We start from the raw sequence: 24,591 nt of genomic DNA, 5'->3' as shown, positions 1-24,591 counted from the left end.
AAAAGTTTATGAAATTAACCAATTAGGACCTGCAGGGGAGTGAGATACAGACAAGAAAGGGGAAGAAACACCCTCTCCTTCTCTCTCTCTTTCTCTCTCTCTCTTTCTTTCACACACACACACACACACACACACACACACACACTGTCCCAAAGCCCAGCATGGATTAATCACTCTGTCTGGGCGAATGAATGGCCGTTCACATCGCTGAGGCCTGTTATTTACAATTAAGTAGTTAGACAATAAAACTCTCGCCGTGGAGTCTGCTCAGTCCTCCACGGCCGGCTCTCACCGCACTGCTTCCATTTTCTTTTTCCTCCCCCTTTCTTTCTGTCTTTTCTCCGTTCTTTTTTCCAGTTTTTTTTTTACCTTCGTCACTCTTCTCAATCCTTTACGTCTTCTTACGTTATCTCTGTTTCTCCTCTCCCTCGTTCTTTCTCTCTTTTCTCTCGACTGTTCCCTCCATACCACTTCCAACTTTTTCCGATCTCTGCGTTACTCCCTCGTTCTCATTTTTATACCCAAAAAACCGTATCCCCCCCTCTCTCCCTCGTTCTCTCTCATTCTGCTGAGAAGGAGCAGGAGCAGATAATGAGGCGAGCAAAAGGCCTCGGCCCATTAGCTTCCGCTGGAGGAGAGCGGCAGACTTGCATGAGTCTTAATGCGGCGAGGTCAGATCACTCTCTGGTAAGCTCACCGATATCCTGACTCACTCCTCCACTGTGGATCTGCAGAGACGGCATTCGAGGTCGCGGCCGCTCGCCGTCCGTTGATTCGCCGCCGTTTTACTCTGCGCGGCACGCCGGAGGCGTTTATTTTATGAAACCACTTCTTCACATTGTTAAAGTGTAAAGAAGCCGTGTTTCCTCTGACGTGATGGTAAAAAAGAAAAGAACCGGAGCTCATTGCTAAGAAGTCGTCACATCTGTCTTAGGCCACACCCACACTGCAAACGAGCGTTTCTGCACCGTTTTCTAAATAATTCCCGCCGCGGAAAAAGAACAGCAATGGCGCCAAGACGGACCAGAGGTTTCTGCACTCTGTGCCGACTGCGAGGTCGAACTGTCGGCGTTTACACACGTGCTGCTAGCCATCCGTTTGCTAGTCTGCGTCCGTGTGCATGAACTGGAGTCTGGGAGGTGAGATTGAGACAACAAGCCAGACACATGACTCCCACTTCAGCGTCGTCTGCGTCTCAGTCGGCTCAGTTTATGTTTAATTTGTTTAATCTAACATGTTTTTTTGTTTGTTTTTTGGACGTATACCATGTTTTTTTCATGATTTGTACCTTGTGACCTGATATAACAGGTTATCGAAACAGTGAATCAAAGGCAGACACTCACACTAAGCCAGGCGGTCATAAGGAGAGACCGCGACTTCCAGCAGTTGTGGTCCCTAACCCCCCCCCCCTCCAGTAGTTGTGGTCCATCATCTGTGTCCCCTCCCCCCCCCCCCCTCAGAGTCAGCATTTACTACAAAACAAATAACAGGAAGTAGTGCTGGCTGCGCTGTGAGAATTCCAACAATCGCCTCCCTTGTGTTGCGCTCCTTCCCTTCTTCTGCTGACTTAACTTTACGACCTCCTCCGGCCCGCGCCGCCTCGCTCGGGTCCGGCCTGAAGTGGTTTGACACGGAGCAGTGCCGCGGGGTATTGTTTCCATCCCATTGTGACTCAGGGGCTTTTTTGCCCTTATTTAGAAGCGCGGGTTCACGCATGTGCAAACGATCTTTATGCAAAAAGGCAATAAAAATGGAGAGAAAACATATCTGCCGCTGCAGGGTCGGAGGTTTATTGAGCAGCGTTTCAGCCTCGGCTGCTCTTTGTCATTTCTTTTTTTTTCCTCTCCTACATGCTCTTTATTCCAAGTTGCAGAAAACTCCAAGTTTGGAAACTCTTGGTGCCATCGCAGATCTTTTTTTCCACGCGGAGTTCTTCCAAGTAATTTGTAAAAGTGGTCTGCTAAAAGCTTCTCTTCCTTTGAGGCATCTTGTTCTGAAATGGAAGAAAAAATAACTGTCACATGTCCTGTGACTGAATGCCGTCGACATCGCGGTAAACGATGACTTAGCGGGTTGTTCAGTCCGTTATAAACATTCCTCTGATTCATAATCAAGCCAGCTGTTTGGCTCGTGGCTTTCAAATGATACTTTCTTTAAAAAACAAACATTGAATGGTCGCGTTAAACGTATTTTTTTATCCTCTGCCGTTAATCTTCACACGTATAGAATGTCTCATATGAGCGTATAAGCGTCCGGCGGTGAGTCCGCATTGGTTTGGTTGTAAATCCCACATACGGGGTTGTAAAGTTGATTTACAGACACGGCGGCCGCAGCCGATCGCAGTTTGAACTGAATCTGGCTGGGCTCTGTTTATCTTCTAAATCTGGACGCATGGAGAACGTTTAATTAGTGTCAATAGCGGTTTAATTATCCCATTGGTTTTCATGTCGTAGGTTACGGGCGGCGTGCTGCGCAGCGTAAATACACTTGTGTTACACTCCTGGAATGCGTGGAAAATCCCCAAAATGTAGTCCTCTTAAGTTTGACGTTTGAGTAGATCTTTATCGTGCCGGGAGAGAACGTTTAGTTTAATACTTTGTATATTTAATCTGAACAAAAAGCAGACCTGTTCTGACAGGTTTTTTTTTTTTTTTTGTTCCATAATACAGCCGCATGGATTTGGAAGTCCTGATGAACCCAACGTTAGACAATGTCATCCAGATAGAAATAAAGTTTTTGGACCAACTGATTACAAGCCTTCGATATCGAGCCTCCACACTTGACCAAAGGAATCAACATATTTACTGGATTACATTTCAGGAATAGATGAGAGAAGAGAAACCAAACCAAAAGAAAGAAAGAAGAGCGTTCGACTCTTTTTTCGACCGCCGTCCGCAGGGCCAATAACAACATGGAGGGGAGTCGGTTGCAGAGAAGGAGAGCTGCTCTCCTCTCTGGATGGATTATGTTTACAATCTCTGTTGAACTCCGCCCAAGAATAAGAAGACGTAAAAATAAAAAAAAAGATGGCTGTCACCCTCTTGGAAGCCATGACGTCTCATCTCGCTTTTGTTTCCCCTTGAAGTCGACGTTTAGGGTATTTGGCTTGAAGTTTTTTTCTTGGTTCCCTTGCCCTCCGTTTGACTCACGGAGGATAAATGGCATCTGCGTTTGTTTTCATACGCGCTCGTGCGAGTGTAGGTGAGATAATGCAGAATGCATCAGCCAGGACTTTAGATTAGCCGGAGAGCATGTTGAGTGATTTACTTCTGGGTTATCTTAATTCTTTAAGATAAGGCGGACAGCTCTCAGACTCCCTCACTATTTCACCGTCGTCACCGACTTGGCTCCCACCTGAAGCCTGGAAGGGAATTTGAATGTCGTCGATGGGAATTTGGCATCCACGCAGATAATTGGAGGTGTTCCAAGCGGCCACACACACACACACACACACACACACACACAGACACACACACACACAGCGACGTGACCCATTCAGCTCAGTCGGCCAATGATCTCCAAACACTGTAATACCACTTATTTTCCGAAACCCGGCCAAAGTATAATGAACATCTGCAAAAATGACACATCTTAATAAGATTTTCCAAGCGGCTTTGTGCTTGACGTCACTTTTTTTGCCCCAAAATTCACATCGTGCCCTTAAAGACTTTCCCCCTCCGGCTCCCACCCGGGCGTCCCGGCTCCCAGTGACAGACTCCCATTCATTAGCGGGCCGAGTTTGTCCGGGCCGCTCAGCCCTCTCTAAACAAAAGGAGATGAAGAAAACACCCCGGAGTGTCTAATGGTCTCCCCAGCTGCTGACGCACTAATTGCGAGAGGCCTCCGAGCGCCGCGTTGCTGTCACTTTTCGGCCGTGATGGATCCCCGAGAGCAGATCACGGGCGCGGGTGATGAGACGTCGGGGTTCGCATATATATCACTCCTGTTTTTCTTTTTCCTTTTGATGAATAGCTTCCTTTCCCAAACACAGCTGCCCGGTCAAGTTTGCGTCCTCGGCTGTAATGTGTCACGACTGTTTGCTGTCCCGGCTCCTCGGCCTTCCCGTTGACATCAAAAACACGTCTTTTTCGACTATACCTTGAATAAAGAAAGGCGCTTTACTTATAGCACTTTGTCGTTTAACTGAAGAAATTACACTTTCTTGATTCTTGAGTTTGTGCTCATGGTTGAATGCACTTATTGTAAGTCGCTTTGGATAAAAGCGACAGCTAAATGTTATGCAATGTGTTATCGAGCAGCGGCCACCATCTGCTGTTTTTAAAGCCTCAAAGATGTGAAAACAGGAAGTGGTCCGATAACTGTGATTATAATTGAACACTTAAATGCGTTGCACAAGGCGCATACGATATATACACGCTACACTTCCATGTTATCACGTTGTTGTGGGTTTACCTCCACATATCCATACATACATGCAGCGGTGTTGCTGCATACCAGAGGAGGACGGCCGGCAGCAGATTTAAAGTGCAGCCCTTGATGCCATTTGTCATTGCTCAAGAGATTAATGCAAAGCACCTCAAAGCGCCACGGGACGTTTATAAAGCTGCCAGTGTGCATGACATACGCTCATAACTAACGCAGCTCCTAAAGACTGACGCAATATGGCAGCAAACCAACGTTTTTACATTAATAACATGAACTTGAATTCATCCTGAATCGGTAATCAATCATGAGTTTTTGTCTAACTACTATTTTAAAGGTCAAGAACGAACTCACGTCAAGTTTATTTGGATATTTAAATATCAAATGCATGCCTTATTAAAATAATAATGATTTATTTATGTATTTGTTAACATCTAAAACTCAATTACAAGTGTCAAAAAGAACAAAAACGTAAAAAAATATGTATTTATGCAGGAAAAGTTGCAATTGTTAACAAATGCTTTACATTAATAAATACTTTTAAAAGTCCTCACCTGTGTACAAGTACATGTCAGTGTGATATAAAGCATTTATTAAATGTTTTCATCCTGCTTGAATGAATGCCAAGTAGCTGGTTTCCCCCAATAAGTGCATAAGCTGTATTGATGCATATTCACGTTTTCATGCGTTCACACAGCGCTGTGGGAGCCCAGACTTCCCGCTGTTGCATTGATGCGCCGAAACATAAATGACATAATCTTGCCGTTTCCTCTGAGAACAGGATTGTCACCGGAGCGACGAGAGAACTATTTGCACATTTTTGCCAATCAGCGTTCATTAATAAACGTCGCCGCCCCCTCGGGTGGGAGGAGATAAGACCCGCGGATAACGTTGTGTTTGTGGGAGAAAGCGCTGAGTGAGAAAGTGCGTTTTGCCTTTACGCAAAAGATAAGCGAGTCGGAACCGCGACCAAATAACCCTCCGTCTGCTCGGAGACGTCGGCGGCACATTTCCCACACTGATCTCTCCCCGATTCCGATGCTTAGTTCAGCAGAAACAAGCAGTCGCCGTGTGAGATTATGTGGAAACCTTCTCACGGCGTGACAAAACCCCTCCGGCTGCCGGGTGTTGGTTTCACGTGAGCGTGTTCGGCTTTCTAGTAATGAGCCAGATCCTTAAAAAAAAAGGTGCCCAGCAGGCCAGGGGGGGGGCGCTTTGCACAATTCCATCCCCCCCGTCTGGGCCGACCTTAATCTGGATTAGTTGATTTTCTTTCCTCGGATTAAAAGCTGGCGGTTCAATTAAACTTCACGCAGCCCAGCGAGCTTGAATTGCAGAAGCTTCGTGGAGCTTCGGGGGGCAAAACTGGAAAAAGGCGCCAGCTTTCCTCCGTGGGCAGCCTCTGCTCTGCGAGCCATCTGGCCCGGAGAGATTTTTTTTTTTCGGGCCTACCGAGTCTTAAGGGCTACCGTGCTATGAAAAGGCATTCCTAGACAATGTGGAGACATGCAGAGCGGCGGTAGCTGCAGAGTTAGAGAGGCTCTCTCTGAAATACACTTAACTATGAAAACATTCCTCAAAAGTAGATTTTCCTTTTTTTTTTCAAAGCTTCATGGATTGAAACAAAGAAGCATTTCTTTACACTGGATGTGTACGACAAAAGGAACTCTTTTTAGAGAGTTTTTCAATAAGTTTAGGTCGTTCAAACAAGCCACGAGCTCACAGCCGTCAAGGTGAAGCGGGTACCGAACCCATCAATGCAAAGTTACAAAATGCCTTGAGGTTCCCAGTTAGCTTCTTTAGCTTCAAAGTTAAGCTTTAGGGGGAAAAAAGCTCAATATGGATGCATTCATCACCTCTTTTAATGAGTCAGAATAACAAAAACTGACGTGAAGCTCCTCCAGAGATTGTTAGTGTCATCCAAAAAGAGTAAAAACCAGAGAGTCCACAGTTAGTTAGATTCCTGGACATGCTGGATCCACATGGAGAACTTGAATGAGAAACACTTCCTCAATAAATAACATGTATGTGCCCTTGAGGAAGACACTTAGCCGCTCATTCGAGCGCCTCAGCGAAACCCTTCTTCCCCGGGTCGAAAGATGAGAATCCTCCAGCGGTCCACTGAGTCAGATGGGAACGATTTCAACCGTAAAGGAGAATAAACATCTCGCTGTGTGACAGTCTGGTGTGCTAAATACATATATATATATTTAAATACACATTTGTTGTGTTAAAAGTGTCTCATTATTTGTCTCAACTCTATTGTTGAAGCAGGTACGCGGATAAACAGTGCACTTGAAATCTGAGCCACACGTCAAATGAAAGAGGAGCTCTGGAAAAATAGAACCAGGAATTAAGACCCACAGAGTGAGAGGAAGGACTTTAGTCTTTAATCGATTGAGTGGATGAATCTTTATTCAAATTGTACTCAAATCCACTGTGTCGCTCTGCACTTTGTAACTTTACTTCCTGGTTTTAGCCATCATTGGCGAGGGTACCCAAGAAAATGGCCGCCGCTACATTGATTCGTGTAGGAAGGCCCATTAATCTCCAACGTCTACATCGTCAAGCACTTCCTCGTGTGATCTACTTCCTGTTCAAACAGGACGTGCAGGCGCTGCGTAATACAACGAGGGATCCATCGTGGGAGGGTTTCAAAAGAGTTTTATTGTGTGTTTTTCTGCCACGCCAGCAGGGACTGAATGGTCAGTCCATCACGTGAAGAGGAAACACCCGGACAAGATTGAGGTGTGATGGATTGCCATGAAATTTGGCCCAAACGCCCCTAATCCCCGGAGTTTAAATCTTCCTGACTTTGGCGATACGCTGACTCTTTGTAGCTTCGTCTGAAAAAAAAAAAAAAAAAGGACATCCGTCTTATTGATTTCTGAACGCTGAGTGAAAGGTGCGACGCCTCAGTCCACCACCCGACGAAAACCAGCAGCCACGGCTGAGAGAGGAGCTCAAATAAGAGAGAGAGGGTGTGTGTGTGTGTGTGTGTGTGTGTGTGTGTGTGTGTAGGGGAGGGTTAGAGGAGGGCAGAGTGAGAACAGAAAAGGAGCAGAGAGGAGAGACAAGAGGCCCAATTGACTTTAGGGCCTCACTTGTCTTTCTCTGGTCTCTCAATTGCTGCCCTCCTTCCTCTTTTCCACTCTCTCACCCCCTCCCCTCCCTCTTCCTCCCCTCCCTCCTCTTCTCTCTCTGTCCCGCCGTGCCAAGCGGTTGGTTTCATCCGTGCATAGCGGGCCGGTGAGGAGGGGGGTGGAGCGTCAGACGGGTGGAGGTGGAGGTGGTGACTGTTCCCGTCGGTGACTAGATCATATGTGACACCGTAAGCCCGACTTAAAGCCTCTTCTGTGCACCGACTGACACCGGCCAGACGTCCTCCAGCTTAGAGACCTGGAGGAGCTTTGGTTCCCCCCCTCCCCCGCCCCGGATGACGCGCAACCGTCGGCCGCATGGCAGCGATTCGGCCGCATGGCAGCGATGCTGCCGGCAGTTGGTGGTCACATGGATGTTTTTTTTGGGGGGGAGTCCCAAGTGATGAAAGTGGTTCTGACAGTTTTGTGGGTAAATATTGGTTTAATTACGACGACTCATCGAAAACATCCCGTTAAAACGTCCCACCCCCCGAAAACACTGACAGGGAAACGAAAGCAGGCCGAGTACGAGCTCTTTCGCTTGTTTTTCTCGCTCGTGTATTTGTGTTATTCAGTCCAAACATATCTCGTAAAAGGTTTAGTTTTCGTACACAATCTGCCTTTTCCTGGATGCATTGTTTAAGATTTGTGTAAATGTTGAATTAATATGTGATTTGTCGGGGCTCTGTTTGTGTGCTCGCCTCGTGTGGACTGATCCAATGTATATCTTGTGTTTCATCCTGCCACAGATATTGATAACTACTTTTTTCAATATATATATTGCTCCCAGACTAAACAATTTCCTCGCTAGTAAACACCCACACAGTCAGACTTTAGAGTTCATTGTTTTAAGAAGGCCTTTGTTTTGAAGCGTATGCTTATTGCTGGTTTCACTTCCCAACTCAGGACAGCCTTGCTCTTTTGTTGTCTGAGTATTTCCTTCAGTAAAATTCCCAAATGCCCACAGGTCTTGTTGTCTGGGCGGCTTGTCGTTTTTTCAGAGGTGAACGTCTGGAGAATTTATTTAAACAAGAAGCGATAGAAATGAAGTACAGAAGTCGTCCCCCATTTTATGCTTCCCCCCCCCCCCGATCCGCAAAATACATGTCAGAGCTGCAGCAAGAGGTCAACTAACAAATGACACCCTTGTGCAAAAACTGGGGTTTTGACTCCCCGGAGTAACCAAGGGCTTCCCACAATGCAACGGCCGCGAGGAATTAATCATCACCTTTCCGACCTCGCGCTCTGACCCCTCCAAACCCGGGGGAGAAACCTAAAAGGTGTTACGGATGACAGTCGAGGCCGAGAGAGAGAAAAAGTCTTCCTCTCACGGGGGGCGTCTATGGAGCCTTTATGAGTTGACAATTAATAGTCTCTGTAGGTTCCCTGAATGGGGAATTGAGACGAATTGTCTGTTGGCCATTCAGCTGCGTTCAAGCGTGCCGCCAGACAAAAAGCAAGAAAGGAGAAGAAAAAAGCGATGGCTGTGAAGGCGAATTACTTATAAGGCTGTTTTTGAAACATTTCCTTTTTGTTTTGCAGACACTATGGGCCTCTGCAAAGACCCGCCATCCCCCACATGCACTCACACACCACCAAGTGAAGTGACCATTTGGTTTAAATAGCCAGAAATCTGCCACTTTAAACCATATTTAAAATAGTGATCCTTCAACCGCTCTTCTTGCAGGCCTGGCAGACATTTTGTTTGTTCGTGCGTTGGCTCATTTTTCGGTAGCCGCAGAGCGACATGCTTTATGCGCCGTCGGTCGCTCCGGCGTCGCGGACAGTGAGGCATTGATGGCGCGGCCCGTAAATCACCAAGAGAGTGCCTCAAATTATGTGGAACTCCAAAGGAATGGGAAGCGAGAGTTCTGGATCGCGTCCGTTAAATTGCAAAGGGATGAGGCTGGGAATTGCCAACAACGGTGGGAGATAATGAAATGTGCAGGCAACATGGGAAGGCCCATTGAATTTGTTTTTCTCCCCTTAAGCCGCTAATGATGTCTTAGAGCCGGGAGAGTTCGGCCACGGGATTTCTTCCCATGCTATTTTGTCTCGGAGGCTGAAGTGCATACAAATGGCTTGTTAATTAAGATGGATGGTTCTTCCAAAAGGCCCATCTTCATGATAATAAGAAGAGAGTTAAACATGTGAAGCCTTGTAAGGCCTCGTTGTAGCGGCAAAGTGCATGTGGAGATATGTGCGCTGTGTGATGGGGCCGGGTGGGGGGGGGGGGTCGTACCACCACACATGTATGAATGAGCATGTCATAGACTACCGTGTGATTGGTGCACAGTTTAGCATTTTCATCCATTTGTATCTGTGTGTGAGAGAAAGAGAAAAGAGGGGCCGAGCTATCTCAGGGCCCGCCGGTCTGTTTCCATGAATGGCCCTCAGCGGGGGAAACTGTCCCTCATTGTCAAGTCATTTGGCAGAAGTCTTTTTTTTTTTTTTTAACGCCACCTCATGTTAAATTCATCAACATTTCTCCATTATCTTTTTTTTTTTCTTTTTCGATTGCCCCTCCGAATGTCTTCAGATGGGGTTTTTCTCGCCGGTTCCTGCCGAGGCCTAAATGACCGCGGCAGATGTACCGTGCGCCAAAAAGAGCAAATTCTTTCATGACGATAAAGCAAAAATAAAATAAAAGATAAGGTGATTTCTTGGCTCAGGATTAACCAGCGTGACTCGGCTGCATTCATCAATGTGGCCACTAGGGACAGAAGGAGTCAGAAGCAGGCTGACGGCTAATATAAAGTTGTTGCGGCTAACGAATTAGTTTCTGAGCCCGCTGCCGCATTATTATTCATGCATTGTGTTTTTCATTATTTGCAGAACTTTATAAACAGTTTTTGGTCAGGAGAAGTTACAGCACATAACTCCTCTTAAAACCACAAATTGTTCTTTTCACATTTCTGTATGTCTTCCAAAGTTTTTTAGCTATTTATTGAGATAACCACTTCTATTTTATTCAACTCGCAGTAAAAACACAAGCAAGTATATTTCTCAAAATGCCAAACTCGTACAGAATAGAGTTCAGCCGGGTCAAAAAACATCTTTTTTAAGTTAAAACCACATTTTGCTCGAAAAAAAGCCAATGGGATTCCTTAAAATTATTATAATAATATAGTTATTATAAAAGGATATAAAATATAAATAAGCTCTGTGGCAAACAAGTGTATGACAGTTACCCGTTCACAAAGATAACCTCCACAAATAAACATGATTTATTTATGATTATTGAAGCGTGAATGCAGCCGCCAGAAGTGAAAAGCTGAAGTTGATTTAAAATAAAATAATACTATTTCCTGCAGCACTTTAATACTATTTCCCATGCAAACTGCATCCGAGCTTCTCTCCGTTGTTCTCCGGTGTTTTCTCTGAAGCTACTTTCTCACTTTCAGTCCGTTCAGCAGGAGCTTCTGGTGGCAGTTGAGCTTCCTTTTGAAGCACAGGTCAGCCACAATATCAACTACTGCATGACCCACACACACACACACACACACACACACACACACACACCCTATCCCACCCCCACCCCGTTGCTCCTCCTCCCACATTAATGTTTGCAGGGTTTTTCACATCAACAGGGGCTGCTGGGGGTTTCGCACAACAATCCGAGGCCTGTTTTGGATTAAAGCTGGTTTCTACACCACCAAAACACACAAGCACTTACATTCCTGACTCGCTGTCCTCCTCGCATGCTTGTTTGAAGGAAGTAAACAGCAGTTAAGTATCATCTTAAAATGTATTCTCACCTCAGAATTTGTTAGCCATTGTGTTCAGGTCACCTTCAGTTCAATAGCTAAATGGAAAACTGAACTTTATCACGTTCTCGCGGGGCGTTCTTTCTTATTAATGTGCAAATAAAGTCAACCTTGGAAACCCCGACAAAACAAATGTTTGCGTTTTGACAAAATGAGACAACAAACAAGCAGACGGGGAGGAAAAGTCTGGGAACGACGTTTCCTTTGAAGCTCTGAACTCCCAACCATATCCACGCTGGAAACCAGATCCAATGAATTGATAATCCAATCAGCCACAAACAACGTTACAATCGGCTAATTATTTAACCTCCGTTAAGGAATCGGCTTACTTGCGATGGGGGGAGACTGGGATGCTTTGCTAATGCGTCTTTTCATCCTGGAAATCTCGTGCATTCATCACCGGTCGACAGCGACGATGAAATGGACGCCGTAATCGTCTTTAAAGCCTCTCGCGGATCTTAAAAGTCTTGGGAAGCAACGTTGGCTTCAGATGAAGATGCCTGATATTAGCATTTATATGTTCAAATCCCAATGATGTACAGGCTGGGATTATATAGATGTATTTGTGATTTACACTCATGTCGCATCACATTTGCATCAGCATCAAAAGAAGACAATACTTTCTTGGACATCACCATCTCTTATTCCAGTACATAGCTGTAGCCCAGTGGAAAAATAGGCCATTAAAAGTGAGTGAAATATACTCACTCCCTTTCAGTGTGTTAAATTATTGCTGTATTATCCTGTTAGCTATATTGTTTTTTATGTTGTAAGTGGTCCAGGTGGCGCTGAGTCTGACTACTTCATTCTACTTCTGGAGGGTTTAAGCTGTCGGATGAGAGACGGCGCTTGTATCTCCAATTTTGGGGGATTTTCCCCTCCTTCTGTATGGGTTGAAGAAGGATTACATGCTTCTCTCCGGGCTGGAGAACGCTCTCTTACCTCTTCATCAAAGGTTTAAGGTAGAAAGTTTTCCAGCAAAGTCAGCCTTCAGAAGTCGGAATAGAAGCAACTTTAAGAGGTGTTCCAAAAATGATAATGCGCATTGAATCTGTAGGTTTTCAGTACCAGACATTGTTAAAAAAGAATTGCTGTGTTCTCTGATCTATTTTTAGGGGTATTAGGGGTCTAGGTTGCTCCCCTTTCCATGGTCGGCATGGCTTGAAAGCCGTAATTGGAGGTAATTGCGGAGAGAGCGCGACGATAAGGCCGCAGACTCACGCAGAGTCAGTGGCACCAACGCCGATAGACGGCTGACTCCAGTTATGGTCTCCTTCCATTCCTTATAGAAGTCCCTAAAAAAGACAGATAACTGATAAAAAAAGAGAAAGAAAATACATTTCCCTCCCTTGCATCTTCAAAGCATACTTTTCACAAATAAGCTAATTATTTTGTTTTTTTCTACCTTTCATCTCACAAGGAGGAGAGAAAAAGCTTGTTTTGATGTTCCTGTAACCTCTTAATCCAGGGATGCAGAGCGCGATGTATTTAATAGGCTATGGTAATTTCGGTGATGGCTTTGAATTGTGCTCGGGCTTCAAGGAGAGCTAAATCTTGTCTCGCCTCCATTAGCTCTACTCTGATCTTGCACAAGGTCTAATTAAACTCTCAGGTAGCAATACGAGAGGAAGGAGTTACGGCTGTTTACAGTGAAGAAGAACCCCGGTTTGCCCCGGATGCTGGCGCCATTAAAAAAAAAAGGCAATCCATCATGATTTGTTTCCGCTGCGAGCGCAGAACCTCCACGAAACAATACGCTGGTCCCCGTGACCCCGCGGGGTTATTCCCTCTGTCGGGGCGAGAAGTGCTCAGAGGGAACCTCGCTTGGCAAAGGGCTTGAAGGGGCCCGCTGTAGACAAACAATCTTTTACCAGTCGGTGAAGTGGTCCGCCGAGAGGACAGTGATCCCCTTTATTGAAACCACTTGTCCCGACATTGTCTCCCCTCTCCCCCCTTGTTGGTTAGCATACGGCCGAGGTGCTTTGTGATCGTTTGCAGGCTCTCCTGTTTTGTTTTGTCTGTCTTTCTCTCTCACTCGCTCGAGCTGTGTGTCTTTTTTCTTTCTTTCTTTCTTTCCATGGAGGACTGCAGATGGTTTTTGGGGTGGGGGTTGGTGGGGCGGTGGGGGTATGATCGCATCCTGACTCCTCTCTCGCTGAGGTTTGGCCGACGTCCAGCTTTGTCTGCTTTTTTTTCTTCTTCCTGCTTTCCCCCCCCCCCGTCCCCGGGACACGCTCAGATTCCCGTCTCCGGAGCGCTCCGCCGATGAATCGCTCCGCAGCCAGTTAGTCGTTTGACAGGTACATAAGAGATCCGTTTGACCTCGTCTCAATTATTCAGCTGCGCTTTTTTCTCCCTTTTCTTTTGTTGCGCAAAGACAAAGCCGAGATGGCACTTTACCGGCGTCCTTGACCCCCTCGGGAAACTCCCCACGAAGAGTCAACGACGCCCTATCCAAACAGTTGCAACGAGGCGGGGAAGGAAGGAGAAGATGAAGTGAAACGGTGACGGTCTTCGTCTGCACGCCCCTGAAAGGTTGCAGGGAAGTCAATTGGTTGAATGTGTTTTATCATATTCTCTCCTTCTATAGCAGGGCATCCATCGTGGATCACGCCATACGGTCTTCAGATTAAGCAACGCAAACACAGACGCGAGAGTCTGGGCTTCTTCTAGACGCTCGGTAATCCATCCTCAAAGTTCAGAGGGTGACATATACCTCCGTACGATACAGTGGCTCCTACACGGAGCGGGAACTCATGCATGCTTTTCCAATGTGCAGGGAGGTAAGTCATCCCGACCGACCGGCTTGGGTTTGGCTTTTTTTCCAAAGTTTTTTTTCGGAAGTAGGTGGAGACGTCACCTCTCCGTCTGCATATGAGACGGCCCAGCGATGACTCTAGACACACAGCAGTTGGAGCTTTTGTATTTCTCTGCTTCTGTCGGAAACACTCTGCTAACCAGCCCAAGCTGTACCAGCCTGCGACTCGGGCCCCGGGGCCTCACGTTACACGAGGGCCCCCCGCTGAGCACATCCGGCCCACGTAACCTTAGATAACCATCACGTCATTGTAAACAAACATCGTACCTCAGATTGGACTATATTTGGTTATTTACTCTCTCTCTCTCTCGCTCTCTTTTATGGCATTGCAAAGATTCCTTTGTGCCATTGAGCTGTTTATACTGCGCCAAAGCCTGACTAATTCCTTCTAACAGCAAACTATTTTGGCCCTGGCTCTGTGATGAAGTGTTATATTTAGAGTTGCTTCGTCATCCCGGTTTCCTTGGCACGTTCGGGTGCAACTCGGCCTCACGTGCTCATAGAGGAAAATCAAATCAAATGTAAAAAAAAACAAAAAAACATGATGCAAAAAGGGGGGAATGGTTCAATCTCGAGCGCACCGAGAGCCGGAGGCCTCGGACCCCGAGTCGTCAACAGCATCTAATGAGACATTTAATCATTTTTGAAATGATCGTTTCCTGCAGGAGGCGCACCCTGCTCCGGTTTTTACGATCAGATGAGCTCAGCGTTTACAGGCCAACTGTTGCATCAGTTCACTTCTTCTTTTTCCTGCTTTTGGAAGAAATGTCTGCATTAATAACGTGAATTTCTAGCTTTTCAACTCAGGAGTTCGGGGGGAACTCGGCGGAGCACTGTATTACTCATCTGTAATGCGAACCATCCCTCTCTTAATTAATCAGACCCTCGACCGGTTATTCGAAATAACTGAGTGGGTAACTGAGGAAATATGTGCACAGTGTTCGTGGGATGATAGATAGACCCTCCTCCTCCCCGCCTGTCTGCCTGTCTGCAGAGGTCTTGGCAAAGCTGGAAACATATGAAACTTTTGCTACTTCCTCTTTTTTTTTTAGGACGTGGGGTAAATGGCAACGGTTGTTTGCGCTCTGGGACGCAGGTGATGCTTTTACCTTCAGCTGTAACCAGAACGGTTTCTCCTCACTCACGGGTATCACGGCGTGTTGGTGGGATGGAGGAGTTATTTTTTTGGTGTATTCCATTACTCTTGAGGTGAAAGTGTCTGCTCTTTGATGTCTGCTTCACTTCCACAAGCGAGTCTCTTTGACCAGAACGCGAACGAGTAACACAGCGATACTCTTGTATTGTAAAAACACACACCGTATTTTCTCAACCACGCAGATACTTTTAGTACTGTGTGCCTGTTCTGCTTTGAAACCTTCATCTCCGATACAGCGGTTAATGGAATTTAATTTGTGCTCCTCAAAGCGTAAAAAATGACACTTTAAAAACTCAACCGCAGCATTTCTTTCCAGAATCAATGTTTTGGTTCCTTTCTGGTCATAATCCGCAATATTCAAAATAATCGGGTCAAGTTGCTGTTGAATATTTACCCCCATGCTTTGAGCATAAAAAAAATGAATTATCCCCTCTTTTGTATTGAGGTCACTGCAGAAAGCCCAGATATCTCAAAATGTCGGCGCATAAAAACCAAAGCCGCGTGGCGAGAAACTACCAGAGGTGCGAGGAAAAATACGCCTTCCCGAAAACTGACCCGAGCTTTTCAATTCAAAGTCTGGGAAAAGTGTGAAAGGAGACTAGATTCCATAACATAACCTCAGACAACTAAATTATCCCACCTGTCATTCTCCGCGTTCATCATCTAAGCTCTGGTGAATTCCGTGACACGATTAATTTATCGCCGCCGAGTCCCCGGCCCCTTGGACAAATACCTTCCGTCACTTAAGGTCTCATAATCGACAGCGCTCAGGAACCACTTGACGCGTGAATCATTCATACCGCCCCATAAATAATAAAACTCTGGCAGCCAGTTGGCAGCGCCTGCAACTCGAAACAGTAGTTCGTTGAAACACAATCTTTTACCTTGTAAACTAATGTGTTTCACCTGCCTGGGTCGGCAGGTAGAGGGAACGAAACCTCTCTTCCTCCGTCTCTCCCCAACATGACCTTCCTTCCTCTTCCTCCTCCGATGCATTTTTCCACCAAAGCCCTTTGATATCCCCCCACCCCCCCCCCCGGCCCCGTGGGAGCCTGGGTAATGCAAACTGGAAGCGTGAGGCGTAATTATTTCTCAAAACTGCACTTCTACCCTAATTAGTTCACTCCTCTGAAGTGGGCCTTGCATTATTTACACATCAAGGGACACACACACACACACACACACACACACACGGGGCGGGAGATAAATATTCATTGTTTGTTGACTCTGCCCTCGGTCCCTGGGCTCGGGCGCGAGTTGAGTCGAGAGCCGCCGTCATTGTGGCTCGTTCGTGTGCGACGTTTTTTGCATCGCTGGTGCCCCGGGACATAATCTGTCTTGTTCTCCTGTAATTGTCTCCACTCATGCAGACGGCGAACCTCAGAGTCGCTTTAATAAGCGGACGGCGTCCTCGGCACGAGCGGATCAGATGAACGCGTGTTCGGGGGGCGCCGGGTTTTAATTGTAGATCTGCCCGGCTGCAGTCGGTGTCATCGCGGCGGTAAACAGCGAGGAGCATATTTTATTCAGACCCGGCTCTGACACCATTTCAGCTCCCTCAAGCTTTTTGTTCTGGGTCATCTTTAATGAACTGAGCTTCTTTTTTTTTTTTTAAAGGAGTCTGTGGCAGCTATTACGAAGAGTTTCCTGCTACTGTTTGGCTGTTTTCTGTTTTTGGGTGGGACATGTGAAGAAGTCTGCTTTTCCTGTCAATAGCCAAGTTTGAATAGGCTGCTGCAACTGACCCCATCCCCCCCCACACACACACACACACACACACACACACACACACACACACTCATACGGCCTCGAGGCCTATTGTCTGCTCTATAAATGCCCGCTGGGAAACTCTTGCTCCCTCAAAAAGCTGCACCCATTGTAGACTTTTGACAACTGTTCTTTTCCCATTTCCTATTTCATCTCACTGACGCGTAGCTTCATCTGTGTGTGTGTTTCATGGGTCGGGGGGGGGGGGGGGGGCATCTTGTGACGCCTGGCACAAGAATTACCATAATCACTGTCAACATTAATGGAGATCCTATCGCTGGAGAATTTAAACACGGCTTTTCCATATTTATAGAGTCAATAAACAGAGAATGCGCAGCAAAATGTGTGTTATGATTCAAAAAGCGAGCCGTGTTTACCCGCTTTGAAATGCATATTTGGGTTAGTGGACGAGGCGGAGGGGGGTCGCAGTTTAAGTTGTAGGATATGAGTGGAAATGTAATATCGACACACTAGACACAAGGCATCTGAAACCGTAAAGATCTCACTCTCACTGTCTCCACTGTCCCTCTGACGTTTCTCCTCGGCCTCCCCGTCCCTACAGGTGGCTGGTTGAAGTAGGTTGGTGGGATTCCAGTTGGAAGTGTAGCAGTAAATGCATTTGGACGCACAAAGCATTGCACTTATGTTGCTCTTGTAGTCGGGTGGGATTACAGGGCCGTGTGCAGGCCAGTCAAGTTCCTGCAACCTGGGCAAGTCATTTCCCCGAGGACCGTGGCTTTGTTGCATTCGGCTCATTGTCATGTTAAAACCGGAAAAGGGCCACGAAGTTGGAAGCACACTATTGTCTAAAATATGTCATTAACATTTCTCTTCATCAAAACAAAGGGGCCTATCTGACACCGAGGAAAAGAAAAAGCACAAATAAAGGGATGTGGGAAAGGGCTGTCCACATATTTTTTGACTTCTAGAATGTAAACCACAAACCAGGAGGGCGACAGGCTTCTCCAAGTGTGGGGAAAGAATCATACTTTTGTAAAATGAGTAAAATTGCACTTTGATTTACTTGCAATCACATTATTCGTACAAACAATCAGTCTAATCGTAGGTCTCACTCTTCCCACTGCTTAACACACAGTTATGTTCATCAGCACGTCTCACTATACGGGACAACGTTTATCCTCATGGGGGGTCTGCGGTCCACAGTAATGTGTGTTTATTTTGGTTTCAAAGACATGAAAGTGAAAATCCCAGCGCTGCAGTTAGTTTGCTCTACTGTTACACTCGCTGTAAGTCTCTATGGAAATAAGCCTCCAGTCAATTTGTAAATTGTACAGTTTCCATGATCTCCAGTGACAGTGGGGCATATGAGTTCTACCCACAATGCCGTTATCTTGATATATTGGTTTGCGGGAGGTGAACATGTGGGCTATTGTATCTGGAGCAGTGCGACTCCGACGGTAGCTTATCAACACACACATGTTCTTGTTTCTACTTCAGCTTCCTTTTCTAATGAGTTGGTTTAAGACATTCATTTTTAATTAAACATGTTTACATATGTGATTTATAGCTAGTTTACTCCCTCAAACCACATGAATTCAATAGTGTTTAGACGGAGATGTAAGGGACTGCTAAGCTAGGCTAGTTACCTTTTGGTTTGTTCGGTGTTACTTTTTCCACCATTTGTTATTACATTTAGTTATGCATTTGTTAATATAGTTTAATAAACTCTACAACTAATGTGTTTGACCATCCATCAAAATTGATAATTCAGTTACAGGAAACAAGTAGGAAGTGGGTAGATTAGCTTTAGCTAACGCTATCTCACCAGCTAGCCTTAACTAGCCAGTGCGCAATGATTCCAGTTTGCTAAACTAGTCCAGTTAACTTTAGCTACCATAATCTTATTTTCTTTTTTCACCATTATAACTACAATTCCAGTAGCTACTGCTGTCGTTGTTGTGGTTCAACAAACTCAACCACGAAGGTTTTGGTTTTTCAAAGGCGTAATTGTTATCCAGTAAAACCAATGCCAAAAGATTCTGATCCTAAGTAGCAGATTATTCAACTATTAAGACAAAAATAATGTATCTTTAGGAAAAATAATAATTCCCTCTCTTTATTTTTGACCATTCAAGTGAATATACCACACTTCATCAGTCCAAAGCTTTCCCTCTCCAGGCTCCCTTCTCGTTCAGCTTCTTCATCATCTGAAATCCAAGAAGATGGACACGTTTTTGTTTTTTTTCCTTCTTCTCTTTCTTTCATTCGTTACAGCGATCTTCACAGCTGCAGCAGCCCAAGTGAGGCAGAGCGCTGACGGAAACTGTGTTTATTCTCTTCCTCTGCAGGTGGAGATCACGCTGCAGGACGTCAACGACAACCCGCCCGTTTTCCCTAACGATATTCTGGACGTGACCATTGAGGAGAACGTCGGAGACGGCTTCAAGATAATGCAGCTAACAGCCACGGATGCAGACATGGTAATGGCTCCCTCAGTTTCTATTCCGTCTGACAGTGCTTTTGCACTTCCCTCTGCCCGTTTTCCACTCCACTGCTTTCCTAACAGATATCCTGGGAGTGATTTAAATTGAAAATAAGCTCTCGATTTTTTTTCCCCCTACAGTGTAGAAGCCACTATTAGATTCAAATGGGATTTTGAAGCCAACGCAGCTGTCAATAACGAAATAAAGTTGACATTTAGTATCTTTAAGTTGGATGGTTTTTATGCCAAAAATGTAGATCATAGATTTAGAAGTTGCTCAATGTGGGAAGAGAAGGGAACTTTACAGGTTATAGTTAGTTGGACAAAAAACAAAGAACACATAGAATTAGACCAGGGGTTAAATGATGAATTAACTGTTTGCAGGGGCAAATATTCCAGTTGAAGATGTCGGCCTCTGGGAAAATGTGCAGACGACTAGCAGACTAAACAACAACGTTACGTTACATTAGCAATTAGAGTTCAGTGCAATTAATTGACACGGTGAGACAGATTGTGCTCCTTTCACCCTCACACAGCAACACAAACACACAGACCACCACTTTGAATCAATCTGTCTTCGTACTTTTTTCTCCTCCACACACACACACACACACACACACACACAGAATTGTCTCTCTCCGTCTCATGTTGTCGTTATCTGAGACGCGTCGAGGCCACTGGTGTCACAGAGCCTGGAGGAGAACGGCCAGCGATTGATTTGTTTTTTTTCCCGGGGCCTGCCGCTCCGATAGTCCCTCCGCGGCCACCATAGTTCACGTTACATCAGCGGGATCAATCTCAATTAGTTAAAGGCTCCATCTCCAGCTGCTTCAGGCAGGATGTGGACATCAGAAACGCGGGCACTGCCAAAGGACACGGTTGAAGCCAACGGAAAAAGTCCGGTCGTAGAGGGGAGAGAGATTAGAAAGAGAGAATATGGATTCACATTGAACGTTAATTTAAGAGGCCACACGTCTTTTATTGCACAGCTGTCGCCTCGCCCCATTGTGAGATAAAGTCGGCCATTTTCCTTTTGTCAGAGGAGCACTTTAGTGACTGTAAATCTCATCCGGGGCAGGTCAGTCTTTTCAGTCGGGGGATTTTAAGGACATTATTTGATTATTTTTCAAAGCATTCACAGCTTTGATCTCGGGACACAGATGGTATTGAAATCGAGCCGCGCACTCGTTCACTGTTTCCTCGTATCTCAGAGTCAGCCTGAGCCGAAACGTTGCTCCTCGTTTTAGAAAAATGACGCGTTTATCTTTGAATATAAGACTAGAACTCGTAGAGGAGCGGCATTTTGCATCCAGGATTCAAATGCAAAAGAAAAGCGTACTTAAAGAGAATGTAGAGTAGCCGATGTTTTGTTTGAGAATTACAGATTCAAGAGATGTTTACTCCAAACTTCAGTGCCGCCATGAGTAGGGTTGCTAAATGGAAGGCTGTGCTTCATTCCAGCTCCCTCTCGCAGCCAGATACCAGGCCGGCCAAGTCTTTGCCCACATCCTTACGCAGGAAACTTAAGTTGCGCTGACAGCGAGCGTACGGGGCGCTCTGGAAGCTCCTCGCTGAGAAAGCCACATGTGTGAGCCAGCGCCGAGCAGCCAAGAGTGCAAGCTGTTGGCCAGCTGACGGGCTGAATTCAGACATCATAATGATCCCTTCCAATTTAACAGCGCTACATGTGGGATTCATGTGCGAGGGGTATTAAAATGCTGTTTCTCGGCATCCGGTTTTTCCGCCATAGGTCCGATTTCCAGCCCCGAAAGAGGAGGAATCAATATAAAAAGTGAAAGCTCTTTTGTCTCGTGCAGGCGAGGCCTCGCCGACAAATGTTTCTCACCTCGTTTGAAAGAAAAGACTGTGAATGTTTTATTAGAATTCTGACCTTGTGTGGAAAATATGTCACAGGTAAAAAAAAAAAAAAAAAAAAAACGTACTTAATGAAGAAAAGTACAACAATGGCTGTTGTAGGAGAGGCCTCTGAAATGTTCAAAATGAACGGTAACGTGTTCCAGAGGCTCGCTGTAAGTATATTTCAAGATTTTTTTTTGCAGTTGTGAGCCGGTTGGTCCACCCTCTTCCTCTCTTTCTTCGCTTCGTGTTTGAGCTCTCAGTGACACGGCGTTGCTTGTTTTTCAGGAGTCTGTATTATGATTGGCTCGTGCGCTCGCTCGCTGCTGTTGCATACAGGAAGCCTCACTATCCCCGCCGGCGCTGTCTGCTTCGCACCTCTCCCTCCCCAAAAAACCACTCATCTGCTAAATGAGTTTCCTTCAGCCCCCCCCACCCCAACCCCTCCAAACAACCGAAGCTGTAAAGTAGTCAGACCCTTAAGTGGAGGTCAAGAGGGCGACCAGTGTGTACGTAAGTGTGTGAGTGTTTGTAAGATCTTAATTACGTATGTTAGTTTAGCAAAGAGAGAGAGAGGAATTAGTGCGTTGACACACAGATTTGTGTGTGTGTGTGTTCATAATCTGTGTGTGTGTGTGTTGGACTGTGGTCTAGATGGACCCCCCTACTCGGCCTCCCTTGCTCTGCCTTTGAACCCTATCAGAAAATTAATTGGCAAAACCGCGGGTGTTGGGTTCCGGCCCGCGGCCCAGGTGGCTGATGGGATTGCCAGATCTGGAGCCACTGATTGATGACAGCAGGGTAGTTAGATGAGCGGGCCCTCGCTCCGTTCCTCCTGGTCCGGCCCCCCCTTTGTTTTTACTGGGCCTGGATCTGTGACCGGGTCTCTGGAAATGCAATGAGAGACGGGGTCAAGGAGACCGAGGTTTTTATTCGTCGTAAAAAACCCGGCCACGGGAAAGAGATAAGCGCGAGTCATGAACTGGGCCTTTACGATATTGACTCCCCTCGAAAAGCTTTTTGTCTAGACTTGTTGCTTCACGCAGAAAGTCTGACAGAATTTATTCTTTTTTTCCGGCCCGTCTCAGAAATGATGTGAACCTGCGACACCCGTATCCATAAATTAGACTTTTGCCATTTAACAGATTGTGATCCTTTTTTTTTTTTTAAAGAACCTCTTGGTGTAAATCAATATAAGCTCAATGTGTTCAACAGTAAAAAAGAATATGAAAAGCAGCGAGAGAACTTTTTTCAGCGGAAACCTTCCACAAAAGGATGCGCCAGCGTCAGAAGGAAGAAGTCGAAAACTTTACGCTCGGGTGGTCCAGGAAGGGGGCGGGGATATCGATGGCCGAAGAGCAAAACCTCCTATCTGAAAGAAAACACTTATTAGAGAACACAAAAAAAGTTATTTTTCTTGCTAAATGCTATTTGTTAAGGATATCCAATACAAAATACAAAAAAAAAGTGCAGATTGGAGATTTCTCCCCCACTTTTCCTGGATCATTTTGCAGGTTTTGCACCATCGATATGTGACTCGCCTGAGAGCTTCAGATGAAGTGAGATTGCATACACTTCACATCAAATGTAGTTTGTTGTGCGCGAGCCCCGTTTTGTCCTCCGAGGCCGTAAATGTGTCGTCAGCGAGCGGCTTAGCAGCGCCTCTCTGCGTAAAGCCGCTCCATTGTCCCGGCCCGGATCAAAAAAGCACCTCGCACACATCGGGCGGGGCTGAAAGAGTCCCTTTTAGCTTCAGCTCTTAACCAGCTTCGTAACCAGAGCTCCATCTCGCTGAATAGCAGTGGCTTTTTGATGTTGCATAGAAGTCACAGAGTGAGACAGTTGTCTGATCTCCGATTGTCCCGGGCACAAATATAAACGTCCAGCTCTGTCGCCGGGCCCATTCAGTTGTCATATCACGTTCGGTCATTCCTCTCCTGTTGCAAAGCCTCCCGCCGCGGCCGTCGCATGTGTCACGCCGCTTGTACTCGTCCAAGGGAACAGGGGATCTATTAGTTGCATTTATAGAGGAACACTATGGCCCCCAAAAAGTTCAAAGACTCACCAGAACATCGGCTTCTGCTTCTGCTCTTCTGTTTAAGCTTCACGAATGATACATTTGATAAAATAATACGGGATTCAAGCTGTTAAAGTCGTGCGCTTCTGACATATTTCAGAGGTTTGGTTATTCTAGAGCTGATGCACGTTGAAACGTATTTATTTTATCACTTTCATGACTCATATTTTCTCTAAACATGCGAAGAAATCTACCACTTTGGCAACATAATCTCAACCTCTGTCCCATACAAACTCCTTTTTTAGATCCCTCATTTTAAGTTGGCATCGCATGTTTATTTCAAACCTCGGATCCGTTGCTCATCAAAGTTTCTCCGTCCGCCTGGAATCAATCATTTTAGCAGAAACACCCGCTGCTCACTGACATTCTTCTCGCGAGGATCATAGTGTGTTATAATCACCACATTTGTAAATCATTACACATTTCAAATGCATTATAAAGGGATTATAATTAGCATTGAGTGCTTCAAGCAAAGTAATAAAATTCCTGTGGTGAGAGGCAGATAAAGCACATTGCAAGCTGGTGATAAGTCACCATGGTGAGAGAGTTGAGGAGCCATTGTAAAGTCTACAAACATCATCAATATGTGCAAGAACACTTTGCATTTTTATGTATTTTGTACTGAATGAAGGACAATAACAGTTCAATAAATCAGAAAAAGTTCCAGATATTATCTTTATTTTGAGTCAATTCAGTCTTGAGAGAGAATAACTTATTACTTTTATGATACTTGACCGTATGAGTCTTTTCGAAATGCTTTGTATTGTGTTATGATTAACTTTAATTATACAGGGACATAAGCAGATTATTAAGAATTATTTGCAGGTTTATAATGCTTTTTAAACATGGATGCCATAGAAAGCATTGACACTTTTTTAGGGGTCAATAATACACATTAATGACTTGATAAGAGGATGAGATGAGATTCCTTCTAGTTTTTATGTGAGAGTTGTGTTTCACGTGCTTCTACTCTTCCTCTCAGGTCAGCTGGGTTTGAGTTCACATCCGTTTTTCCTCAGTCTTCCTCTGGACGTCTTTCTTTGTGATCTGTTGACTCCTCCACGGAGCGCCGCTGTGAAGAAAGCTTTAATTGAGGCTCGACACGCAGCTCGTTTGATCTGCAGACGTGACGCGCCGCCATGTGGTCTGAACTCATTTCCTGCCACTTTAGAGTCCATTTGAT

At 45.6% G+C, this 24,591-nt stretch overlaps 1 protein-coding gene across 1 annotated transcript in view; it reads left to right on the top strand.

The window, feature by feature from the left end:
* fat4 (FAT atypical cadherin 4) overlaps positions 1 to 24,591 on the top strand; it is a gene marked incomplete at its 5' end in the record, with an annotated part of 99,489 nt that overhangs the window by 30,613 nt on the left and 44,285 nt on the right. Inside the window, one exon of the mRNA XM_079229074.1 lies at positions 19,341 to 19,472. Coding sequence (XP_079085200.1) covers positions 19,341 to 19,472 — 132 coding nt within the window. The remainder of the gene's footprint in view (positions 1 to 19,340; positions 19,473 to 24,591) is intronic.

Source organism: Taurulus bubalis (genome assembly GCF_910589615.1).
Source record: "Taurulus bubalis genome assembly, chromosome: 13".
Taxonomy (NCBI): Eukaryota; Metazoa; Chordata; class Actinopteri; order Perciformes; family Cottidae; genus Taurulus; species Taurulus bubalis.
This window is presented reverse-complemented; position numbering and strand designations above follow the sequence as displayed.